Raw genomic sequence first — 24,196 nt, forward strand, 5'->3', positions numbered from 1 at the left:
CCAGCAAAAGTACCCAGTGAAACTTAGGCCCAATCACACCTTTTTTTTTTTTTGATGACTATTTGAGCCTCCTAAGCATTGCTGAAGGAAGTCATTTTAGAAAGCCACTTAATAGCTGGGCGCGGTGGCTCATGCCTGTAATCCCAGCACTTTGGGAGGCTGAGGTGGGCGGATCACGAGGTCAAGAGATCAAGACCGTCCTGGCCAACATGGTGAAACCCCATCTCTACTAAAATTCCAAAAATTAGCTGAGCGTGGTGGCGTGCGCCTGTGGTCCCAGCTACTCGGGAGGCTGAGGCAGGAGAATCGCTTAAACCCGGGAGGCAGAGGTTGCAGTGAGCTGAGATCACGCCCCTGCACTCCAGTCTGGCAACAGAGTGAGACTCCATCTTAAAAAAAAATCTACTTAATGAATTCCACTGAAGAGTAATCCTAGTCACCTTCAGTGGTTGTAGGTACTATTGAACAATTCTTTTCTCTGCAGTTGAAAACCTTATATGCTCTAGCCAGGAACTCCATTTTCCTCACTTCCAACTCCACTGCTGGCACCTGACTTTCATCAGATGACCTGCTTCACACTTGACTAAGGACCAACTGACAAGAGCCTCCTCAGCATCTTCTCATCCCTCGAATGCCTCCTCTCCTTATTTCTCCTTTCTTTTCTGGCCCTGTTATTTCCCAAGATGAACATCTTTCTCCCCATTTTTGATGTCTCCCACTTCTGTGTCATCACATTTTTCTGGCGTCCTTTATCCTTTCCTCTTCACTGTTTTTCCCTTTCATCCTGCCCACAGCCTTCATTTAAGTAAACAAAAAGCAGCTTTGCTGTGATCATCTTTCACTCCGTTTATTACTGTCCATTCCTCATTTCACTGGCAGACATCTCACAACAGTTGTCCACCCTGGTAGCTTTTCCTTTCACTTCTGAGCACATCGCAGCCAGGCTTTGAACGAACTGTAGCCTGATTTCATGTTGCTGAAGTGCTCACTTAATGATCACTGGTGACTTCCTGATTGCCAAACCCAGTGACCTCATCTCAATCCTCACTGGACTCAAACTCTATAGATTTGGAACCCTGTTAACTCTCCTGTCATAACATACCATCTCTTTCCCTTGATTTAGCTGATACATTACTCTCATGGGTCCACATTGTACCATTCTTGTCCACTCTTAAATGTCTTTTAACTTGTTTCTTGTTTTCCACAAGTCTGAAGTGTGGATGTTCCTCAGAGTTAGTTCCCAGCCCTCCTCCCATGTTGCCTTGACTTCCTGGGATTCATTTCTCCTCACGTGGCCAAATATTACCAGTGAATATACCCACATTATGCCTTTAGCTTTAACTACTCTCCTGAGCCCCAGCCCTAGTGTTTTACAGCTACTAGATCTTTTTTATGGATGACACACTGCTGGCGTCTGAAACTCTACACAACCAAACTGTTCATTGGCTCCGCCTTCCCATCTACCACTCCTTTTCCTTCTACCATTTTCTCTGTGATCGTCTTCAAACAAAGGCAGCACCATCTTGACCGCAGCCCTGGCTTGCATTCTTTAAAACATCTTGGTTCTTCGCTATGCTTGCTCTTGACATTCCATCAGTTCCCAAGCTCGCTCTCTCTCTCTTCAGCGTCAAATTTCTATTTAACTATGCCTACCTTTTCATTCTTACACCACTGCCCTGGTTTAAGTCTTCACATCTTCACATGCTCTTTTTTTTTTTTCGGAGACGGGGTCTCACTCTGTCACCAAGGCTTGGTGGTGTGATTGTATCTCACTACAGCCTTGCACTCCTGAGCTCAACTGATTCTCCCTCCTCGGCCCCCCAAAGTGCTGGGATCACAGGTGTGAGCCACCGTGCCCAGTGGTATACTTCACGTATTCTTATACCAAGTATGCAGACAGTTACATTAGCTTTCTAATTGGTTTCCCTCAAATTTCATCTAATTCCAGCATACTTTTCACAGTGCTTTCATAACATTTATAATTCCTGAGTTATAAATCTCCCTGTTTAGGTAGCTCCCCTCTTGCAGTAGAATAAAAGGCGAATCTGGCCCCACTCCAACTTGGCTCGTCTTCTCTTTCACTCTCTACTCTTTCACTCTACTCTTTCATACTACCTTCACTGTTGCCAGAACATGACCTACATTTGGCCATTTGCATTCATTTGCTCAAGGTGTATTTTTCTGCCTTGTATTAATCTGTGAAATATCTATTCCATCTATGAGGCTCAATTCCAGTGGCAGTCTTCCCAGAAGTTTTCCCCAGCCCCTTCTTGTTCGAATTAACTTCTTTTTCCTCTATATTCCTGTTGATGTGGTGTATAATTTTGGTAGTTGTTTACACAGCTTTCTCTACCAGAAGACCTTGAAATCAGGTCTGTGACATCTATCCTTGTATTTCACACATGACCATTTACGTCTTAATTAACAATAAATGTTTGTTGAATGGAAGTCAATTATTATTAATGTGAAGTTTTGTAATTAATTTTTTTAAAAAATGTAATGGCTGAGAGCAAGCAACGCTATTGTTCGTTAGGAATCTATAGCATTTTCAGTAAATTAGTAATAATGAATGCAAGGACAAAATGTATTGCAAGTCTAGTAGTTTTTATCTGGAAGGTATGTTAAAACACATTAGAATTTTTGCTTTCTGAGCGTATTAAAAAGTCAGATGGCATACATATTTTAATTTAAAACCCTACTACTTACATTACTGAGCGATGAAATGGTTACTTTGTTTAGTTCCTTGACGTTTGTTGCCATCTAGTGTGACATTTGGGTATCACATGCTAAGTAGAAGGAATTACATATTTAACATTCATAGTGGCAGTGAAAATGCCTAAGAAAATAAATACATAACTTGAGAAGTGTATAATGCCATGCATAGATTCTTGTGTGAAACTATCTTGGATAAACTCCCTACTCTTCCACTTTCTAGGTCTCTGATTTGGGCAAGTTACTGAATATCTTGAAGTACCAGTTTCTTCAATTGAGTGATAAGAACCAATTAAAATGTATTTAGAGGGTTAAATAATCCATATATGCCACTTAGCAAAGTATCTGGCACATAGTAGGTGCTCAATAAATGTTTTTGTTTGAAAATGGAAGTTGTCTCAGTTGGTGATAATTTTAAAAGAGGAAAAAAAATCACCTGGGACTAAATAGTGAGAAAAAGTAGAGGCTTTTGCAGTGACACGTTGATAAAGCTACAAGACACCTTGATAAAGCTACGAGAAGCAGATAAAAAGGTTAACCATGCCTTAGGCCTGCCTGCTTGTGTTGGGAAGGGAAATTGTTGAGCGGTATGTGGAATGGCCTGAAGGTACAGGCTGTTGCATGAAGTTGCCATAAGCATATCTATAATGACCTAACCCTCTAAGGAAAAAAATTTTTTTTTTCTTTTTTACTCATAACAACTTGAGCAAAGTATTTATTGCAAATTTGCTAAGACCTATCCTGCCACATACCTTCATGGGTAAGTGGTGTGAACTTTTTTAAAAAGTTAATTATTATGTATACATAATAATTGTACATATTTATGGGTTACGTGTGATATTCTGAATATTAGTTTTTAAAACAGCAACCTGGTAGGTTGAACAAATATTTACAAAGACTTTTTTCCCCCTTTTGAAATATCCAAATTATTCTGTTTCTTGGATTACAGGGAGTCAGAAAGGCAGGAATTAGAAACCTGGATTAAAAATAAAATCAGAAAAGCACTGAGTTGTAGTCACAAGTATAGAAAACAATACTTCTTGATAGGCATGCTATCTGTCACAAAACAAAAACAAAGTATTAAGTATCTTGAAAAATGGTACATAAGGATAGACTGGTAAATTTCTGGTTAGCAAGGGTTTATAGATTAAAATCAATAGTTTGCATTATTTGTTAGATGCTTGAAATGTGTTAATCTTTTTAATTTTGTGGGCTTTATTATTACATAAAAATAAAAATGTTTATAAGCCTTAAAGTTCATGTTCACAGGTGTGAGCTGTATAATTTCATAAGATCTTAATTCCTTAGTTATGAATTATTCTGTCACAAAGATTTCTTGAAAACTAACCCTAGCAGTTGGGAAGGACTTTTATATGGTCTACAATAGGTCTCCTGTTTTAAAATTTTAGTTGACTAGATATAAATTTTGTTTTTGAAAATGTTTTGACTGCCTAAGATAGTAGTGCCTACCCTTTGGTTTAATAAAACCAGGACTGGGAATATCAAGTCCAATAAACTGTGTTTGAAAAAAATGTTAATATGTCAACATAGAATGACCACAGCTAAAGAAATTTCCCAGAAAAGAAAATGTACCTTCAGGAATGAGTCTGCTGGATGGGGGGAATGTATAATTCCCCAACTTCCTAAGACCTAAAGCCATTTCCACCAAGGAAAGGGCTGTGTTCAGGGAAGGGAGAGAAGCCAGGACTTGGGAACTACTGAGAGAAATGACAGCCGCAGGCCCCAAATTAAGTTTGTCACCTGTAAAGATCTATCATTTAATGGCAATTGCCCGTGTATAGCATTCAGTTACTATAAAGATCCATCATTTGATGGTAGTTGACTTTTTACTGACTTAGCCTTTGAGAAGTCGGTTACTATGTCTTTACTGAATGGTTATGGGGTACTCAATCGACAGGGATTCTGGAAAATAGGAGAAGAAACTCTAGAATTAAGAGAAAGCTTTAATGGAAATAATGTATAAATATTTGTTTACTACACCCAAATCTTTTAGTATGTGCGGTCCAGTTGAGTTATCTTTAGAAAGAATAAATCATTTTTCTGATTCCAAGTGTTACTACGCTTTTCTATTTTCTTCATTGTGACCGAGCATATATGTTAAAATCAAAGCAAATAAAAGTAAAAGCTGTTTTTTTGTTTGTTTGTTTGTTTTTGAGACGAAGTCTCGCTCTGTCACTCAGGCTGGAGTGCAGTAGTGTGATCTCAGCTCACTGCAAGCTCTGCCTCCCAGGTTCATGCCATTCTCCTGCCTCAGCCTCCCGAGTAGCTGGGACTACAGGCACCCACCACCATGCCTGGCTAGTTTTTTGTATTTTTAGTAGAGACGGAGTTTCACCGTGTTAGCCAGGATGGTGTCAATCTCCTGACCTCGTGATCTGCCTGCCTTGGCCTCCCAAAGTGCTGGGATTAAAGGCGTGAGCCACCGCGCCTAGCCTTAAAAGCTATTTGATAATATGGAATTGTTGGTTACATGCTAAGAGACATCAGTAACCATTTTTTTGTTTGTTTGTTTGTTTTGTGTGTTTTTTGGGGACCAAGTCACGCTCTGTTGCCCAGGCTGGAGTGCAATGGTACCATCTCAGCTCACTGCAACCTCCGCCTCCTGGGCTTAAGCAATTCTCCTGCCTCAGCCTCCCTAGTAGCTGGGACTACAGGCACGCACCACCATGCTCAGCTATTTTTCGTATTTTAGTAGAGATAGGGTTTCACCATGTTGGCCAGGCTGGTCTCAACCTCCTGATCTCAAGCAGTCCACCCGCCTCAGCCTTCCAAAGTGCTGAGATTACAGGCGTGAGCCACCGCACCTGGCCAATAACCAGGTGTTAACCTAATATTTGTAATCAGTGTTGTGTTGCTCATTACTCATCATCAACCATTGGTGGTGGCTAGTCTTAATAGAGAGAAGACCATCCACAAAACCAAGGCCTTAGCAGTGGTTGTGTTTACATGATTTTACAGCTTCTCACTTTGTGCTTTTCGCTGTATCATCCTATCTTGGCATTACACCTCTTATCGTGCCAGGATTATTTACTGTTGCTTGTTCCTTAGTTGATTGAGTTCTTTGAATTGATTCTGTAGGTGCCTTTCATGGTAGCCTGGTTTTGGATCTTCAGTCTCTTCCACTGTTCCTATACTTAATGATGTTGACTCCTGAGTTTTTGTTCAATTGAAAACTTTCTGATTGGATATATTGGTTTATATTAAGTAAGCATTTTGTCTATTCATACCAGTAGTATTCATTATATCAGGGAGAGTTATGAACATTTACTAGATTCATGTGAAATATTTTTCATAAGAGCAATTACATTTTGAATCACAAAAGTAACTAATTCGTATTTCAAGCTCCAAGGGCTTAAATTATAGAAAAAGTATGCCTTTTCATTTATTTTAATATCTAATTTAAAATTTCCTTTGCCAGGCATTCTCAGCTGGAATTTGGACTTGGGACTAACTCCCTAGAAGAATCATTTTTACTCATTGTATTTGTTTATTAGTTAATCTGAGACAATTGAATTTTACCTTTACATTTTATGCCTGGGAGCATAGAAACTTTTCAGAAAGACCAAAAGAAATTGGAGTTTAATGCTTTCCAGATGAAGAGAGGAAAATTCACATATCCTAGATATTTATTGTCTGAATTTATTATAGCTTTCACCAGAGGGAAGCATAACTATGCATAAAACTTACAGTGCTTACTGAGGCCATTTCAGTCTCCATTAAAATCAAATGTGACTATGAAATTTATAATCACATAGCATGTGAGTTATATGAGACCTGGGGTTCTTTCTACCATTTCAGGAGAAAAGAGAGGTTGTGTAAGGTGGATATTGTATATAAGGGCCACTGGAATAAGACTATAAGATGCTATAGTACCTTACTTTTATTAGGATTTTTAAAAATTGGGATTTTACTATGCAATCTATGTATGTAACTAAATTACATTTGTACCCCATACATTTACACAAAAAAAGACCTCTCCAAATTGGGATTTTTGAAGTCATATTTTATTATTGGGTGTTAAAAATAAAGATATTGTAAAAGTGGCCAAAAGGACGTTAGAGAGTTTTTATTTCTGGAAATGCAGAGTGGGAAATTTACAGTAAAGGACAGTTATGAACTTTACCAGAAATAGAAGATCCGCATAAAACTAAGTAGTGAATACTATCTTGAGTCTTTCCATTTAACTTATGATTATTACATAATTTTTACTTCAGTTGTATGTTTAAGGGGAGTGAACTAAATTTTCTCTTGGTTATATTTAAGGAAACTTGATTATTATATAGTATTAAACAAAAGATGCCTGTGTGTAATGATATATTCAACATTTCATTGTAGTATTTTGATCTATCATTTGAAGTATTCCAATAATATTTAACCATGAGCAAATAAGAAATGAGTTAAGTTGGATGCTTATGTATTTCTTGTAGTAGAAACATGATATGTAATTGAAAATATTCGAGCACTTAGTTTTCCTGGTTCCCTTTTTTAAAATTCTGACTCATCTGTGGCCTTCATCAAGGTTCATTACCTGAATTTTGTCATTGATTAATTAATATGGCTTTAATCATGAAAACTGAACTATGTCAATACATGTAACATTTGGATACTCTCTTAGGTCAATAAGTGGTATTGATAAACAAATACAAAATTATTCTAATGGGCTTTATAGTGAATTCTAACTATTTTAAATATACTTAAAGCTTAATTATCTCATTTTCCCCATATTTTTTCCAAATTCTAAACTCCTCTTTCAATCTCTTCTGTCCTGGCAGGCTTTAATCCAGTGTGACCAGTTGAGGAAGGAGCTGGAGAGACAGGCGGAGCGACTTGAAAAAGAACTTGCATCTCAGCAAGAGAAAAGGGCCATTGAGAAAGACATGATGAAAAAGGAAATAACGAAAGAAAGGGAGTCCATGGGATCAAAGGTACTTAAGGACTCTGCTGTTATCCACATTGCAGAAGAAAGGTTTTTTACGATGCCACTGATGATTCCATAGGCTGGAGTTCTTGAATGAACCTTAAATTTTAAAATTGTTATTATGTAAGTAGTTAAATTTCTTATAATTTAGAGTTCATAAAAATGTTTTATCATTTCATATATTTCTCAATAGTTTGTGTTGATCTTTTCAGATAAAATAATCAGTTAAATTCCATAAAATGAAATTACAAAATTTACTGTAAATCCTGCCATTCTGTTGGATTCCCTCTGTCATGTTTCCCAGAGGCATGCTATGAAGATACCCAGATTTTATTTCAACCTTGGCTAAATCAAGGAGAGATGACTCCCCTGCTTTATCTCCTACCCCTAAATTAAACCTGCAGAAGATGAAAACGCTTGTAAGAAACTGAGTAACCAAGAGAAAGTGATGATGCACTCTGTATGAAATCCGTTCTGACAAATTACATGATGAATAATGATGGTAACCAGATGAAGAGAGAAATTTAAGGCGAAAGGAACAGATAGCATGAAATGAGCAGTCTTTGAAAAAGAGTTCACAAACTAGAATACAGAGTTGAGTGGGACCTAGCTTTAAAATTGCTGACTAGACTCGAATTGAGCAAGTTGTGGTCCATCAAGTAACCAAAACAACTGCGTTACATGTTTGTTTTGAAAAGTGGACTCACAGTTAAATTCTATGTTGTTATAAGATTCCAATGTATGATAATTAACTCATTCAATCAATATATACTGAGAATGTACTGTGTGCAAAGCAATGTGGAGGCCTAAAGATATGTATAGAGAAAAATCACAACTTCTGCCCTGTGAGTTTTAAGTCTTAATAAGAGTAAACTCAGGCATTTTCTGTAAATGTCCTTGTCTTCTTATCCATTTTTTAAAATTGTGTCTGTCAAAACCCTACTACCTACCTTCTCTGCCCTGGATTGGTGATCTCAGCTGGTAAAAATTGCACAGCCTTGCAGATGACACAGCTGTAGACTCCAGGTCTTCGGTGTCCATGGTTCTTTCAGTGCTTTCTAGCAGTCCTCTTATGCCTGCCTCTCTCTTCTTCATTCCACACTCAACAGATATTAACTGGGGGGGCTGGGAATGTTGTAGTCACAGGAACGATGCAGTTTCCTCATGAAGCTTACAAACTTGTAGGAGAAGTAGACATTACACAAATATTTTCATAAGTGAGTTTTCGATCATCATTGCGATAAAGCCATAAGGTTCAGTTTAGGATACCGTGGACATGGGTAACAGGAATCTGACCTCATCTAGGCAGTCACGAAAGACTTTCCTGAGAAAGAGATGTTGAAAATGAGACCTGAAAGCATTGACGAGTGGTCAGGTGAAGAGGGGAAGAGGGTTTCAGGCCCAGGAAAATAACATGTCCAAGACTCTGGACCTGGAAAGGATCGCACTTTCTAGGAATTTGGAGAAGGCCCTGATGGCTGGAGCATAGAGAGAGAGGAGCAGAGTAGTGGGAATTAGTTTGGAGACTTATGTTGGGATGGAATCATGAATGGCTTTAAAATCCATATGAAGGATTTTCAGTTTTGTCGAAAAAGGGATGGAAAGCCATTGAATGGTTTTGAATTTGTCAGTGTCACGATGCCATTTATATTTGAGAAAAATCATTTGGTCAATGGATTGGAAGGAGAAGCAGAATCGATGCCTGGAGATCAGCTGGAGGTGATTCTCGTAGTCCAGGTCTGGAAGTGGTTGTACAGTCCCAGGTCTGGGAGGCGGTCCCTGGTCTGGAGAGGTGACTTTTCAGCGGTCGGGTCTGGAGGTGAGTGTCCTTGGTCCGGGTCCTGGGAGAGTATTCTCCTTGGTCAGGTCTGGAGAGTGATGTGCGGTCCTGGGTCTGGAGGTAACTTGGCCAGACCCGGTCTAAGAGGTGACTCCACGGTCAGGTCCTGGAGGTGACTTTGGGTCGGTCTGGAGGTGACTTCCCTTGGTCCGAGATGGAATTATCCACCGGTCCTGGTCTGGAGGTGACTATCGGCGGTCGGGTCTGGGAGGTGACTTTGGTCCGGGTCTGGAGGTGACTTTTGGCCGGTCCCTGGTCTGGAGAGTGACTATGGCGGTCGAGGTCTGGAGGTGACTTCATGAGTCGGGTCTGGAGGTGATCCGCCATGGTCAGGTCTGGAGGTGACTGGAGTCCGGTCTGGAAGTGACTGGTCCTGGTCTGAGGTGACTATCCTTGATCCAGGTCTGGAGAGTGACTTGATCCAGGTCTGGGGCATTTCAGCGGTCAGGTCTGGAGAGTGACTTCATGATTGTCTGGAGAGGTGACTTTCCATGGTCCGGTCTGGAGGTGACTTGGCGGTCTAGTCTGGAGGTGACTTCGAGTCCGGGTCTGGAGGTGACTGGCGGTCTTGGTCTGGAGGTGACTTTGTGGTCGGATCTGGAGGTGACTATCAGAGTCGGGTCTGGAGGTGTTCTCCTTGATCCCAGGTCTGGAGGTGACTATCTCAGCGGTCCAGTCTGGAGGTAAAACTATCGCGGTCGAGGTCCTGGAGGAGTGACTATCGGCGGTCAGGTCTGGGGAGGTGACCTCCTTGATCCGGGTCTGGAGGTGACTTTCGCGGTCCCGGTCTGGAGGTGACTTTCGCGGTCCGGGTCTGGAGGTGACTTTGGCGGTCCTGGTCTGGAGGTGACTTTCGCGGTCCGGGTCTGGAGGTGACTTTGGCGGTCCTGGTCTGGAGGTGACTTTCGCGGTCCGGGTCTGGAGGTGACTTTCGCGGTCCGGGTCTGGAGGTGATTATCGCGGCCCCGGTCTGGAGGTGATTATCGTAGTCCAGGTGGGAAGTGATGGTATCTTAAATGCATTTCTTTAAAGACTGTTTTACATCACTTGTTCTTCTCAAATTCTCTATAATACCACTTTTCCTCTTATTCTCAGCAGAGAGCCTTACTTCTCTAACACAGAAAATTAAAGCCACTGGGTGATGACCACCTCAACTATTTATCTTCCTCATGCCTTAAAATAAATTTTCACCTGTATTCCAACCCAGTCTGAATGGGAAAGGCGACTTCCTAATCCTTTCCGCTTCCCACGGACGCCGTTTCCTTCACCCCCTCGAACTCATTCCATTTGTTCCCTCCACTTTTCTGAATCAATCTTTCCTTCACTACAGTCTCTTTCTTATCCTCAGGAAAATACTTTCAAATGTCTCTTACTGTTGAAAGAAACAATCTTTCTTCTAATCTGTGGTTCTTAATTTTTGCTACACAAGAAGTTCTAAAAATCTGATTGTCCAAACAGTACCCCAAGCCCATCACATCAAAATGTCTGAGAGTAGCATTCAGGTGTCAGTATGTTTGAAACCCACCCAGGTGATTCCAATGTGCAGCCAAAGTTGGAAACCACTTCAGTAATTCCATCTCCCTCTTTGACTCTTTCTCTTAATAGTTGAGTTTCTTGAAAGATTTGTCCATACATGTTGTCTTTATTTTGTCACCTGTCACTTACTTCAACTTCCATGCCACAGCCAATGAAATTACCATTGCTATGTTCACTGAAGATCTGTTTGTGCTATATTTATTGATATTTTTTCTCCTTAAAAGATCCTCTTTCCTTTTATGATTTCTTTGAATTCAAATTCTTGATTTGGGAGAATGATGATGTGTGCTTTTTACATTACTCTGAGTTTAAAGTGCCTTTGAGGCAATAAAGGAGACACATCCAGAAAGCAGCTTGATAGGAGGTCCTAGAGTTTAGCAGGGAGCTAAAGATTTAGGTGTCTTTAGCAGTACTGTGGCTTGAGTTCCATGTATATAGCCTTAGGACCTAAAGCTTCAGGACTAAAGCTATTTGATTTCTAAATCCTTAAGTGTACACTGAGCTCCCAAACCAGCTTTACTTTCCACCTTCCCTATCCCAGTGGACCCACTGTTTATCCAGTTATCCAGCACAGAAATCTTGTCACCCTTTTCTCCCCCATCTTTCTCACCCCACACATCTCATCATCACCAGGCTCTAAGACTTAAGCCCCTGAGCATTTACATTGCCCTGTCTCTCCGTCCTACTGCTACCCATATCTCATCCTTGGATGGTTCCTGTAGCCCCTGTGGTGTCCTTGCCTGCAGTCTCACCTCCTTCGTATCTGTTCTCCAAACCGCCACTGGGACGATCGTTCTCAACATGTCAGGCTCTTGCTTTGAAATCCTTTCACGTCTCCCTGCAACCTTGGATAAAATTTAGAATCCTTTATCATAGCATGAAGACTCTACAATATTCTTCCTCTCTTTGGCTCTCAAGTCTTATGTTCCTTCATTTTTCTTCTTTGCACCCTCACCACACTGACCTACTTGTACTTCCCCAAGCATGCACATATGCCTATCTTCCATACTGTTTTTTTCAGTGCAGGATTTTGCGTATGCTTTGCCCCCTGCCTAGAGGAATCCTCCTCTGCCCTCTTTCACTGATTCTTCAGAGTTGTTTGTTTGTATTTGAGACAGGGTCTCACTCTATCACCCAGGCTGGAGCTCAGTGGGGTAATCACGGCTCACTTAGCCTCAACCTCTTGAGCTCAGGTAATCTTCCCACCTCAGCTTTCCAGGTAGCTGGGACTACATAGGCGTGCCACCATGCCTGGCTAATTTTTTGTGTTTTTTGTAGAGACAGGTTTTTGCCATGTTGCCCAGGCTGATCTCGAACTCCTGGACTCAAGCAATCCACCCTCCTTGGCCACTCAAAGTGCTGGGATTGCAGGCGTGAGCACTGCGCCTGCCCAAGAGTTTTTCTTGGTACCATCTCCTCTCAGTGCCTCCCATAACTGAATTGGGATGGTCTCCTGTGGGCTCCCATAACTCAATTCATTACAAATTCTTGTTGAATAGTTTGCTTCCCCTAGTTCAGTGAGTCCCTTGCATGTAACATCCTCAATGCCTGGCACATTCCTCTCATATAAAATGTGCTCAGTATATATTAGATGAATGAAGGAATGAATTACAAGGAAAAGAAAAAAGTCCCTATGCCATTGAGAAGTTATGACTAAAATGCTGAGAGTTCAGAGGATCAGAACTGATTGTCTGCCAGAGATCGTGGAAGGCTTTATGGAAAGGATGGCATTTTAATTGAGCTTCCAAGAATAGATGGGATTTAGAAACACAAAGTATGGGGGAAGGAACGCCACCTGTAACCAATATGAATAAGACATGGAAAGGAGATTCAGTTACGAATTGAGTGTTGTGTAAGAGAGAATGGTATCAATAGCAAACACCAGCTATTGTTCACACCTAGGAAATTTGTATTTTTTGGTTGTTTGCTGGAAACCATTTGCCTTGCTGAGTAGTTCTACTGTGTAGAAGTACGTTGATGAGAATTCCTGATAAGAAAGGAAAAACGAAGGCTGAAGTGTGCCTGGCAGTGTTCCAGGTACCTTCATATGTAACAGAACCTCTCTCTTATGCTGACGGTTGTTTCATGAATAAAGGTGGTGACAGAAATGCAGCACAGTTTTTATTTATCATTTATTTATTTTTAACTTTTAGATTCAAGGGAGTACACGTGCAGGTTTTTTACTTGGTTTTTTTTTTTTTTTTTTTGAGACGGAGTCTCGCTCTGTGGCCCAGGCTGGAGTGCAGTGGCCGGATCTCAGCTCACTGCAAGCTCCGCCTCCTGGGTTTATGGCATTCTCCTGCCTCAGCCTCCCGAGTAGCTGGGACTACAGGTGCCCGCCACCTCGCCCGGCTAGTTTTTTGTATTTCTTTTAGTAGAGACGGGGTTTCACCGTGTTAGCCAGGATGGTCTCGATCTCCTGACCTCATGATCCGCCCGTCTTGGCCTCCCAAAGTGCTGGGATTACAGGCTTGAGTCACCGCGCTCGGCCTTTACTTGGTTATATTGCATGTTGCTGAGGTTTGGTTTACAAATTATCTTGTCACCCCCTACATGAACAGAGTACCCAATAGTTAGTTTTTCAACCCCTGCCCCGCTCCCTGGCTCTCCTCTCCAGTCATGCCCAGTTTCTGTTGTTGCTATCTTTATATCCGTGAGTACCTAATGCTTAGCTCCCACTTGTAAGTAAGAACATGCAGTGTTTGATTTTCTGTTCCTGCGTTAATTCACTTCACACTATGGCCTCCAGTTTCATCCATGTTCCTGCCAAAGACCTGATTCCATTTTTTATGGCTGCGTAGTATTCAGTGGTGTATATGTACCACATTTTCTTTATCCAGTCCATTCTTGATGGGCACCTAGGTTGATTCCATGTCTTTGCTCTTGTGAATGGTGCTGCAGTGAACATGTGAGTACGTGTGTCTTTTTGGTAAGACAATTTGTTTTCTTTTGAATATATACCCAGTAATGGGATTGCTGGTAGAATGGTAGTTCTCAGTTATTTGAGAAATTTCCAAACTGCTTTCCACTGTGGCTGAACTAATATATATTCCACCAACAGAGCAGAAGTGTCCTTTTCTCTGTGGCTTCTCCACGGTCTGTTGTTTTTTGACTTTTGAATAACAGCCATTCTGACTGGTGTGAAATGGGATCTCATTGTGGTTTTGATTTGCATTTCTGTGATGATTAGTGTATTAGTCTGTTCTTGCACTGCTATAAAGAAATACCTGAAACTGGGTGATTTATAAAGAAAAGAGGTTTAATTGGTTGATGGTTCTGCAGGCTGAACAGGAAGAATGGCTGGGGAGGCCTCAGGAAACTTTCAGTCATGGTGGAAGGGAAGCAGGCATGTCTTCTGTGGTTGGAGCAGGAGGAAGAGAGAGCAAGGGGAGGTGCTACACACTTTTAAACAGCCACATCTTGTAAGAACTCACTATCATGAGAACAGCAAGGGGGAAACCTGCCCCTACGATTCAATCACCTCCCACCAGGCCCCTCCTCCAACAATGGGGACTACAATGTGATGTGAGATTTGGGCTGGGGCAGAAGTCGAAACCATATCATTCATGAGTGATCTTGAGCACTTTTTCATATGTTTGTTGGCCGTTTGTGTGTCTTCTTTTAAGAAGTGTCTGTTCATGTCTTTTGTTCATTTTTTAATGGGGTTGTTTTCTGCTTGTTCAATTGTTTACTTTCTTTTTTTTTTTTTTTTGAGATGGAGTCTTGCTCTGTCGCCCAGGCTGGAGTGCAGTGGCGCGATCTCGGCTCACTGCAAACTCAACCTCCCGGGTTCACACCATTCTCCTGCCTCAGCCTCCCGAGTAGCTGGGACTACAGGCGCACGCCACCACGCCCGGCTAATTTTTTGTATTTTCGGTAGAGATGGGGTTTCACCGTGTTAGCCAGGATGGTCTCGATCTCCTGACCTCGTGATCCACCTGCCTCGGCCTCCCAAAGTGCTGGGATGACAGGCGTGAGCCACCACGCCCGGCCAATTGTTTACTTTCTTTATGGATTCTGGATATTAGACCTTTGTGTGATACATAATTTGTGACTATTTTCTCCCGTTCTGTAGGTTGTCTGTTTACTCTGTTGATAGTTTCTTTTGCTGTGCAGAAGCTCTTCAGTGTAATTAGGTTCCACTTGTCAATTTGTGGGTTTTGTTGCAATTGCTTTTGAGAAATTAGTCATCAATTCTTTCCCAAGGCCCATGTAGGACTGAGTGTTGTATAAGAGAGAATGGTATAATAGCAAACAGCAAACACCAAACAGCAAACAGCAAACCTAGCAAACACCAGAATATGGTGAAGGGTAAGAGTCCAGTTTCATTCTTCTGCATATGGCTAGCCAGCTATCCCAGCACCATTTATTGACTAGGGAATCCTTTCCCCATTGCACATTTTTGTCAAGTTTGTCGAAGATCAGATGGTTGTGTGTATGTGACTTTATTTCTAGGTCTGTATTCAATACCACACATTTCTGAGCTAGAGTCATTGAAGATGCTTTTGTCCCTAGGAAACCCTGACATTTGTCTCAAGATCCTGCTCTAAATAAAGATGTGTGAATAAAGAGCTGACAGTGGTCCTAGCACTGAGGTTCCAACTCTCATCAGGAAATGGCAGAAAATGGTTTTGAAGTAAAAGGATTTAGAGTTGAATCCAGCTTGACCTTTCTGTGACCTTGAACAATTCACTTAACCTCTCTAAGTTTCAGAGAAGTAAATGAAGTTAATATATCAAGAATTGATAGAATTAAGTGAGATAATGTTTAGAAAATATCTAATATAATGTCTCACTTACCATGGGCATTTAATAAATTTTAGCTTGTGGCTATTGTTTTAGAGAAAGAGAGAAGGAGCCTTATTGGATAGAATTCTTGGCCCTTCACGTTAGTAAAAGCAGACAGACTTTTATATAAAGCCCAGCTTTACCTTTTACTTATTAGTTTGAATGAACTTGAGCGAGTTACTTAGTTTTCTGAATCTCATTTTTTCAAATAAAATTAATTTAATATAATTCCTTCTCTAGGGGATTTATTTTTTATTTATTTATTAGAGACAGGGTCTCACTGTGTCACATAGGCTGGAATGCAGTGGTGTGATCATAGCTCATCATATCTTCCTACTACTTGGCTCAAGCAATCCCCCTGCCTCAGCTTCCTGAGTAGCTAAGACTCCAGGCATGTGCCACCGTGCCCGGCTAATTAAAAAATAATTGTAGAAATGGGGTCTCATTATGTTGCCCAGGCTGGTCTTGAATTCCTGGCAGTCCTCCTGCCTCAACCTCCAAAAGCTGTAGGATTCCAAGCATGAGCCACGCTGCCCGGCCTTTCTAAGGGGATTTAAAGAGAGAATGCATATCACACTGCCTGGCACAAGAACATAATGACTAACCAATTAATTATAACATTGTAAGTGCTAGGTAGTTAAAGTTAGTGCTAGAACAAGAACCTCTGCTTTCCTAACAGTAGGAATACTTGTGAAACTTACAGATTTTCTTTCTTTCTGTTTTTTTTTTTTTTTTTAATTCCTCCCTTACTTTTCTTTTTTTAAAAAATTCCATTTGTGTGGGAAACTGTAGGAGAACAGATGCCTTCTACCTAGACAGGTTTGAATCATTCCCCATCAACAGTACTTGCTGTGAGTTTGTGTGTTATCTTCATTAATGGTCCTTGGTTGCAGTGAGCACTCAGCTTTGTTAGTTCATTCAGCCATTGATCATTTATTTATTGAGCACCCCCTGAGGTCCACACATTTTCTCAGTTGCTTTCCTTGACAGTATCCATTGTTAAAATCCTTAATTCTTATCTCTTGCATAGGGAGTACAGCTTCATACCATGTTCAATACACTAGGGACTGCTCTGCAGAAATTTCTATCAACCTCTCCCAACCTGGGTGTCCTTGTCTCTTCCTTGCCCCTGTCAAAGTTTAAAGGACTTACCTGATGTCAACGCCCTGGACATCCAGCAGTGTTGCAGCTGTGTCTGTGTTACTTCTGGCTCTGCAACAGATGTGGATGGAGAAACTCCTGCCGTGTAATGTTGACTTCCAGATGGTGGGCGTGGGGAAAAAGAAGGTGTGACAACAGGAGGGGAGACCTCAGAAAGTGCGCGACAGGAGGTAGCAGACAGGTAGTGGGCAAAGTAAGGAAATGACGGGTGGCAGAGGGAGGAATCCTAAGGAACGGGACAGATTTGTGACATGCCTTAGAAGAGAAATGGACTAGAATTTATAATTAGCAAAATAAAAGTATATTTACTTCAAAAACCATACAATGTTAAGATGTTTACCGTCAGTTATATATGTCCACATAAATAAGTAAAATATGATTTTTAGTAGCTGGTAATTGAAGTTTGTTGCTGTCATATGGTTCCAGAAAAGCTATAATTACACATTCATGATATGTGTACTCATGAACTCAAAATTTTAAATTAAGAAATTAAATTGATATTTTTGATTTGTTATATTTAACTTCTTTTCAACCGTAGGTTTATATTGTAATGTGCTCAAGAATATTTTTTTAGTTTGTTATTAGTAAAACTAATTGTATGTGAAAATTAGATTTGTAGACAATCCTTTGATGATAGGGACATCTAAACAACCATAAGTCAAATATACAATTCTCCACTACCTTCAGAAAAGTTAATTAATATATCTGCCTAAATTATTTTCATAGGGTAAACTTTAGCTAGTTCTGTAGTTCAAAGGCAGACACCTGTCTTTCTTTGATTGATCTAAGGGTCTTAATTTACTACAACTTTCGTTCAATGTTGATTTTTATTTTTATCATAGAATTTTAGTAATTAAGTTATAAAACTGAATTCACACCCATGTCAGCATACAATGGTAAATTTCAAACATCATTATTTAAAATGTGGGACCAGTTCTTGTTTTAACAGATAAAAATTGATAGATATTCCTATATATTTTGCTGCTTCTACATTTTAAAAACTGCCAGTACAGTAAGAAATTAAGAGCCTAGAAGAGCGACTTCCTGGAAAAGAACAAAACGTAATTGGAAACCAAAAGCTATAAAAGATAAATCTAAGATCTAGAAAGCATTTCTAATCTTGAGAAGAAAAACTGAGAACCTAATATCCATAGAGTCCATTGGAAAGCCATTTATTCTAATTATTTATTCATCAAATATTCGGTACCTCTTGAGGAACTTCTACTCTAATGAAGAAGCAGACAACTAAAAACAGTGGGATGAGTACTGTAGTCGAGGTACACAGAGGTTGTGGTGTGACGGAGGTATATATACTGAGATTGTAGGAGCACATGCCATAGTGATATTCAAAATATTAATCTCTACAGTGTGGGAAATAGTGAGAGTGGACACAGGCTACAAACAACAGGCATGACTGTCCCAGTGCACACTAGCTGAATATCAACCCTGAACATGGGAAGAGTCACCTATTTTGTGCTGGGAACTGGAGTCAAGGAAGACTTCCTAGAGGAGAGGAGATAATGGCTGAGCTGAAACCTATAGGAGAAATGAGGGAGAACTAGATAATAGGGGGTTGGTTGGGATTTTACCAACAAAGGGCACTGCACAGAGCCTCGTCTTTGTTGGTTTTGGGGGAAGGGTAGTGGGACCCACAGCAGACCAGTTGCTCTCTGTAAAGAACTTCCTCCCTAACTCTCCCCATCTGTCCTTTTATACCCTCCATGTGGAAAAAGGGTTTAAGAGTTGTCTGCTTCTGTATCTCCTCTGAATGTATCTGTGGCATGCTGTTTCATAACTTAATTGGGTGTTTGATATCTGTCACCTTAGGGTTTCAACCAACACCTTGATTTTATCACCTTGTTATACATTTTTCAAACTAAGGTTAGAGATCAGGGGGATGAACAGGAGAGAAGTACATATTTCAGTTCACTGGGCATAGGTGAATAGAGGAAGGAGAAAAATGAACGTACCCAATCCACAGAGAAATGGCTCACAGAGCCCAGTGACTATGCTGAGATGCTATTAATTCAATAAAGTTTTGGTATTTGTTTTGTCAAATGACATTATTGTTTAGGACTTTTATTTTCCCTTACAGATGTTGATCTTGTCTCAGAATATTGCCCAACTGGAGGCCCAGGTGGAAAAGGTTACAAAGGAAAAGATTTCAGCTATTAATCAACTAGAGGAAATTCAAAGCCAGCTTGCTTCTCGGGAAATGGATGTCACAAAGGTACAGAAAGAGATTTTAGTGTAATTGTTACTTAAGGAAATATTTTATTTGAAAAATGTTTTCCTAATGTACAAAACTCTTACTGTTATCAGGAGGAAGTTTGGAGTAGAAAAGTTTTGTGATTTCAAGAATAATAAAAGGCCACCTAACAGTTACTCAGCAAACATTCAGTTACTGTATGCAGCCCCTTAATGGGTATTGCATGTACAAGGATGAATTAGACACACGTCACAGCCGTGAAGAGCTTAAGGGTTGAGTGGCGGAGACAGACTTACAAGTAAATAAGAGTTATATTACTTCAATTATTGAATATTTGATAAATCTCATTTTTCTAAATTAATTAGCAGTGCCTTGTTTTTACCATAGATAGCATAGGGTTGGTGTTTACAATAATTGCCAAAGACATATATTTACAACTTAAAAGGTGTGCTTGACATAAAAAATCTTCCACTTCCTACTCCTTTTCAGACTTGGTCATTAAAATAAAGATTCTAATACTACATGATCTTATTGTATTGGTGCTTAAATTTATACTTGAAAATACTACATTGTCTGTGCTATGGGCGTCACTGGTTCGTGAATCAAGAACTAAAATGTTTAATGGTCTTTACTGGCAATGATTAAGATACATATTGTAAGAAATACTAGTAGTCCATCTAGATTTCAATAGTTAATTGCTTTAAAACAAAGAAACTAATAAAATCAATTTATTTTTTTACCACTAAATATATAGATAATTTGCTTAAAATACTCCTTCCATGTTGCCTTTTATTCCTCAATGTATTTTCCAAAATTTTGACATATTTGTAATGCCATTGTTGCTCTGTAATTCAGTAATTAAAATTAATTTTAACATATATTAGGAAAGGGAGCCATTTTCCCCTTTTTCTTGAGTTTCTATAATTCTCCATTTGCTTTTTAAAATTCCTATTAGCAGCCGGGCGCGGTGGCTCAAGCCTGTAATCCCAGCACTTTGGGAGGCTGAGATGGGCGGATCACGAGGTCAGGAGATCGAGACCATCCTGGCTAACACGGTGAAACCCCGTCTCTACTAAGAAATACAAAAAATAGCCGGGCGAGGTGGCAGCGCCTGTAGTCCCAGCTACTCGGGAGGCTGAGGCCGGAGAATGGCGTGAACCCGGGAGGCGGAGCTTGGAGTGAGCTGAGATCCGGCCACTGCACTCCAGCCTGGGCGACAGCGCGAGACTCCGTCTCAAAAAAAAAAAAAAAAAAAATAAATAAATAAATAAATAAAATTCCTATTAGCTAATGTACAAGTGTAAGAAGCTCAAATTTTTGTGTGGAGATAGGGTGGAAGTGAAGGAATTAGTTCAGAAGGATGGGAATGCTTAACCTAGATTTATAGGTGAAAGCTATGATGAGACAGTTTTCAGTTGTTAATAGAGAGGCAGCTTTCTGTTGAAGTCGGTACAGCAGAGAGAGAGTTCTCTGTCTCAAGAACTAGCTGAAAGGACATATGTATGCATCAGAAGAGTGATTAGACTAAATCGCCTTGAAGTTGCTTCCAACGTGGAGATAATGTAGTTCTGGTTCAATTTAATGTGCTAATTTATTTGAAAAAGAATTTCAGTGTTGTGGATAAATGTAGCAAATGCTGAACTGAAAGTAGTAAAGCAGGGAACCGTAGGAGTAAAATGAAGGGATAAAATAATTTTAAATGTAACCTGATGCTTAAACAGTTTTTACCTAACAAGTTTGTATTGGTGTTGGGTTTTGAACATCATGGTTGTATAATCATTATCTTCTGACATTATCAATTCAGGGTTTTATTCCATTTTATTCATAGAAATAAATAGTAATAGTGAACAAATGAGAAAGAAAATAAAATATGGCTCCTCTCATTTTTTTTCCTGTCACTCTGAATTTGTAATTTTTATTTAGGTTTAAAATGAATAGTTTTTATAAATTTATAATTTTTGAAATGGGAAGAATAAACTCTCGCACACTGAAGGCATTTGAACTTTCAACAGAATTTTTAATAAGTTCGTTATTGTTCTAGCTTTCTGAGGGCCACTGGGGAGAAGCCTGTTGACTTTTTCTTCTGTCTTGTCACCATAGCTTTTAAACGTAGATTATTTTTAAAGTTACTTTTTAGGTTCTGTTTTGTTTATTTGGAGACAGGATCTTGTTGTATTGCGCAGGCTGAAGTGCAGTAGCTATTCACAGACACTAGCACAGTACATCGCAGTCCTGAGCTCCTGGGCTCAAGCCATCCCTCCGACTCAGCCTCCAGAGGAACTGGGACTACAGGCATGCGCCACTATGCCCAGCTTAAATGCATATAGGTTTTATACCTTAGTCTGTTCTGATACCTCAGTAATGATGAAACTGATTTCTAAAGTTTCCAAAATCGTTATTTTTGGAGAAATACCAAATACTTGAAAAGTTTCAAGAAAGCATAACCATGAGATAATATATTAAGAGCCATATATTTGTAAATTAGAAGCCAGCTTAGCTGACTTCTACATTCACTGACCTTTCCATAGGTTCTCAGTTCTCTCAAAAGGCCCATAATCTGCTTGTTTAGATTTATCTGCTAATAACACCTTTCAAATATATTTCCGTGTCTGTAGCAGCCCTAGATTGGAAAAAATAAACAAAACAAAGTTCTTAGTGTTAAGTATAGAGGATGATACGCAACACTTTTAAGATACTATGTATGTTCATTATTGATGCTATATTACAATTATTTCCTTTTATATTGAATGTTACAGTCGTAAGTGCATAGTCTGCTTAGTTCCAGTCTATGGCTTTTGCCAGAAAATCTTCCTTAACTTGAATACCTGGCATTGTGTATGATAAGATGACATCTGCAAGCCTTGCAGTCAATACTGGATACTACAGACCTAAATATCAATAGTATGTCTATCAGCAGACAAAAAATCCTGTATACGTTTCCTTTTAAAGAGCATAACTGATGAAATCTTTAAAAGAAAACTTTGTCATATAGAGTGAATGTTTAACTGTATCAATGTGAATGAATAATAACATAGCTTAACATTTTAACTGCTAACTTTACCTATTTAAGGGTTAGATGATAGTGCATTTTGGTTGATAATATGCAGTTGAAACCGTTACATAAAATAATCTTGGGCACATTACTTAAATTCCTTAGTTATGCATTTATTTATCTATAATTTCAAGTTGTTAGAATTAATAATCCCTGATGTTGCTTCTGAATCTTAACAGTCTACGTTGAGTATTCTAGTAGAAAATGGCATTCTTAGAAAAGTTTTGTTGTATTTTATCCATATGACCTCTAGGGGGCACCAAAGGATCTAATTGCAGGCATTGCCTGGAAGATTCCAGCAGGTAATCATCCAGTTTTTACAATCTAACAGGTGTGTGGAGAAATGCGCTATCAGCTGAATAAAGCCAACATGGAGAAGGATGAGGCAGAAAAGGAGCACAGAGAGTTCAGAGCAAAAACTAACAGGGATCTTGAAATTAAAGATCAGGTAAGAGAGGACACAGCATAATTGCAGCAATTATAGATATGAGTAACATTCTTTCTCAAGTTGATGTTGTTTTATTCCTAAGTTATTTATTTGTATTGTTTCTAACTAATGGGATGATCCAGTTTATACTGTTAGGAGAATTTCTTTTATAGTTGCCTAAAATTATCACCTTTCACATGAAATGGTGAGAATACAACAGCAGGCATACACAATTCCAATCTGACAGGTCATAAATATACATTTGGATATGTGTATCTATTACTTACAAAAGTAAAAAGAAATGTTCTAATGCACAGTTTGAACCTAAAATATACATACATAAAGTTCTTGAAAGATGCCAACTTGAATCCAATTTTAAATGAAAAAGTTTAAAATTCGTAAGATGAGATGAGTTGATATGTAAATATGTCAATCAAATTGATTGTTGGCAGAGTGAAACCAGTTTTAACTGAGATAACCATGAATACGTTTGTTCATGAAGCCTAAATACGGTGACATTAGAAATGTTAGTGGATAAAAGCTGCGTACTTTAATTTCAGTTTGAACAGATGTTTTATGTTATATCTTTATTGAGATGAAGTAGATACTCGAATTTTAGTTGACAACATGGTTAAAGTTTTTAGAGAGGCAGTTCTAATAGGCTGACTTTTGATTTTCTATTTTTATGTTACAGCACAGGACCTTGAAGGTTTTCATTCTTTACATTCAATGAAAGCAGGTTGTTTATTCAATGAAAATAATAAGACTGGGTTCTTAGGGTCAATAGTTTAAAATAATTGTTTTAGAATTTAGAAGGATGTTGCTCCAAATAAATTTTTTTCAAATATGTTTCTAGTTCGAGGTTTTTCATCATATTTTCCAACATATTTTCTCTTTTGAGCCAATGAAGTCTTTACAACAAATGATGCAAAGACAATTGGGAAAAGTATTGAAAACAAAAGTGATAATGAAGATTAGTACAAAAAGCTTTTCAAGTCATAACTGAAATCCTTAGTACTAAATTAAAATCTTGGCAACCAAAGTAAAATTCTGCATTTGAACCACTATATTTGGTGTTGTGGTAATGGGTTTTAAATTTTCAGAAGACTTTTAATTATTAACATGTGCAAATAATGAAACATTTTATTTCATCCAGTTGGGGGCGTGCCTGATAGTGGAATGGAAAATGCTTTCTATCAGGGACTGAAGGCCTAGGTCTACTGAGTTTATCACAGATAACTTTTCTTTCCTAATATATTGTAATTTTTTTAAAGGAATCATATTGGCATACTTTTGGTCTTTTGTATTATTTGAGAGCATTTTGACAGCATAATATTTTGGACTAACTGGAAAAATACGTCAGGAAAGAGTCTCAGTTATTTAAAATTCCATTATAATTTTCTAGAGGAAGAAAAACCCATCAGGAACAATAAGAGTATAATATCACTTGTAAAGGAATAACTTGTTTAGAAGCATTTGCAATAGTAGAAGTAGTTGCAGTATTAAATCTCATTTTAATTAATCCGTGATGGT

General features: G+C 39.2%; 1 protein-coding gene across 15 annotated transcripts in view; it reads left to right on the top strand.

Moving 5' to 3' along the window:
- The window catches only part of SDCCAG8 (serologically defined colon cancer antigen 8), a 246,367-nt gene that overhangs the window by 66,512 nt on the left and 155,659 nt on the right, over positions 1-24,196 (top strand). For all 15 annotated transcript variants that reach the window (XR_641442.4, XR_004181992.1, XM_009196385.4 and 12 more), the window contains exons 10-12: positions 7,506-7,658; positions 19,071-19,205; positions 22,568-22,684. Coding sequence is in view for 13 of the 15 variants with exons in the window: in XM_009196385.4 (XP_009194649.2) it covers positions 7,506-7,658; positions 19,071-19,205; positions 22,568-22,684 (405 nt within the window). In the remaining 2 variants the exon portion in view is untranslated. The remainder of the gene's footprint in view (positions 1-7,505; positions 7,659-19,070; positions 19,206-22,567; positions 22,685-24,196) is intronic.

Source organism: Papio anubis, chromosome 1 (genome assembly GCF_008728515.1).
Source record: "Papio anubis isolate 15944 chromosome 1, Panubis1.0, whole genome shotgun sequence".
Taxonomy (NCBI): Eukaryota; Metazoa; Chordata; class Mammalia; order Primates; family Cercopithecidae; genus Papio; species Papio anubis.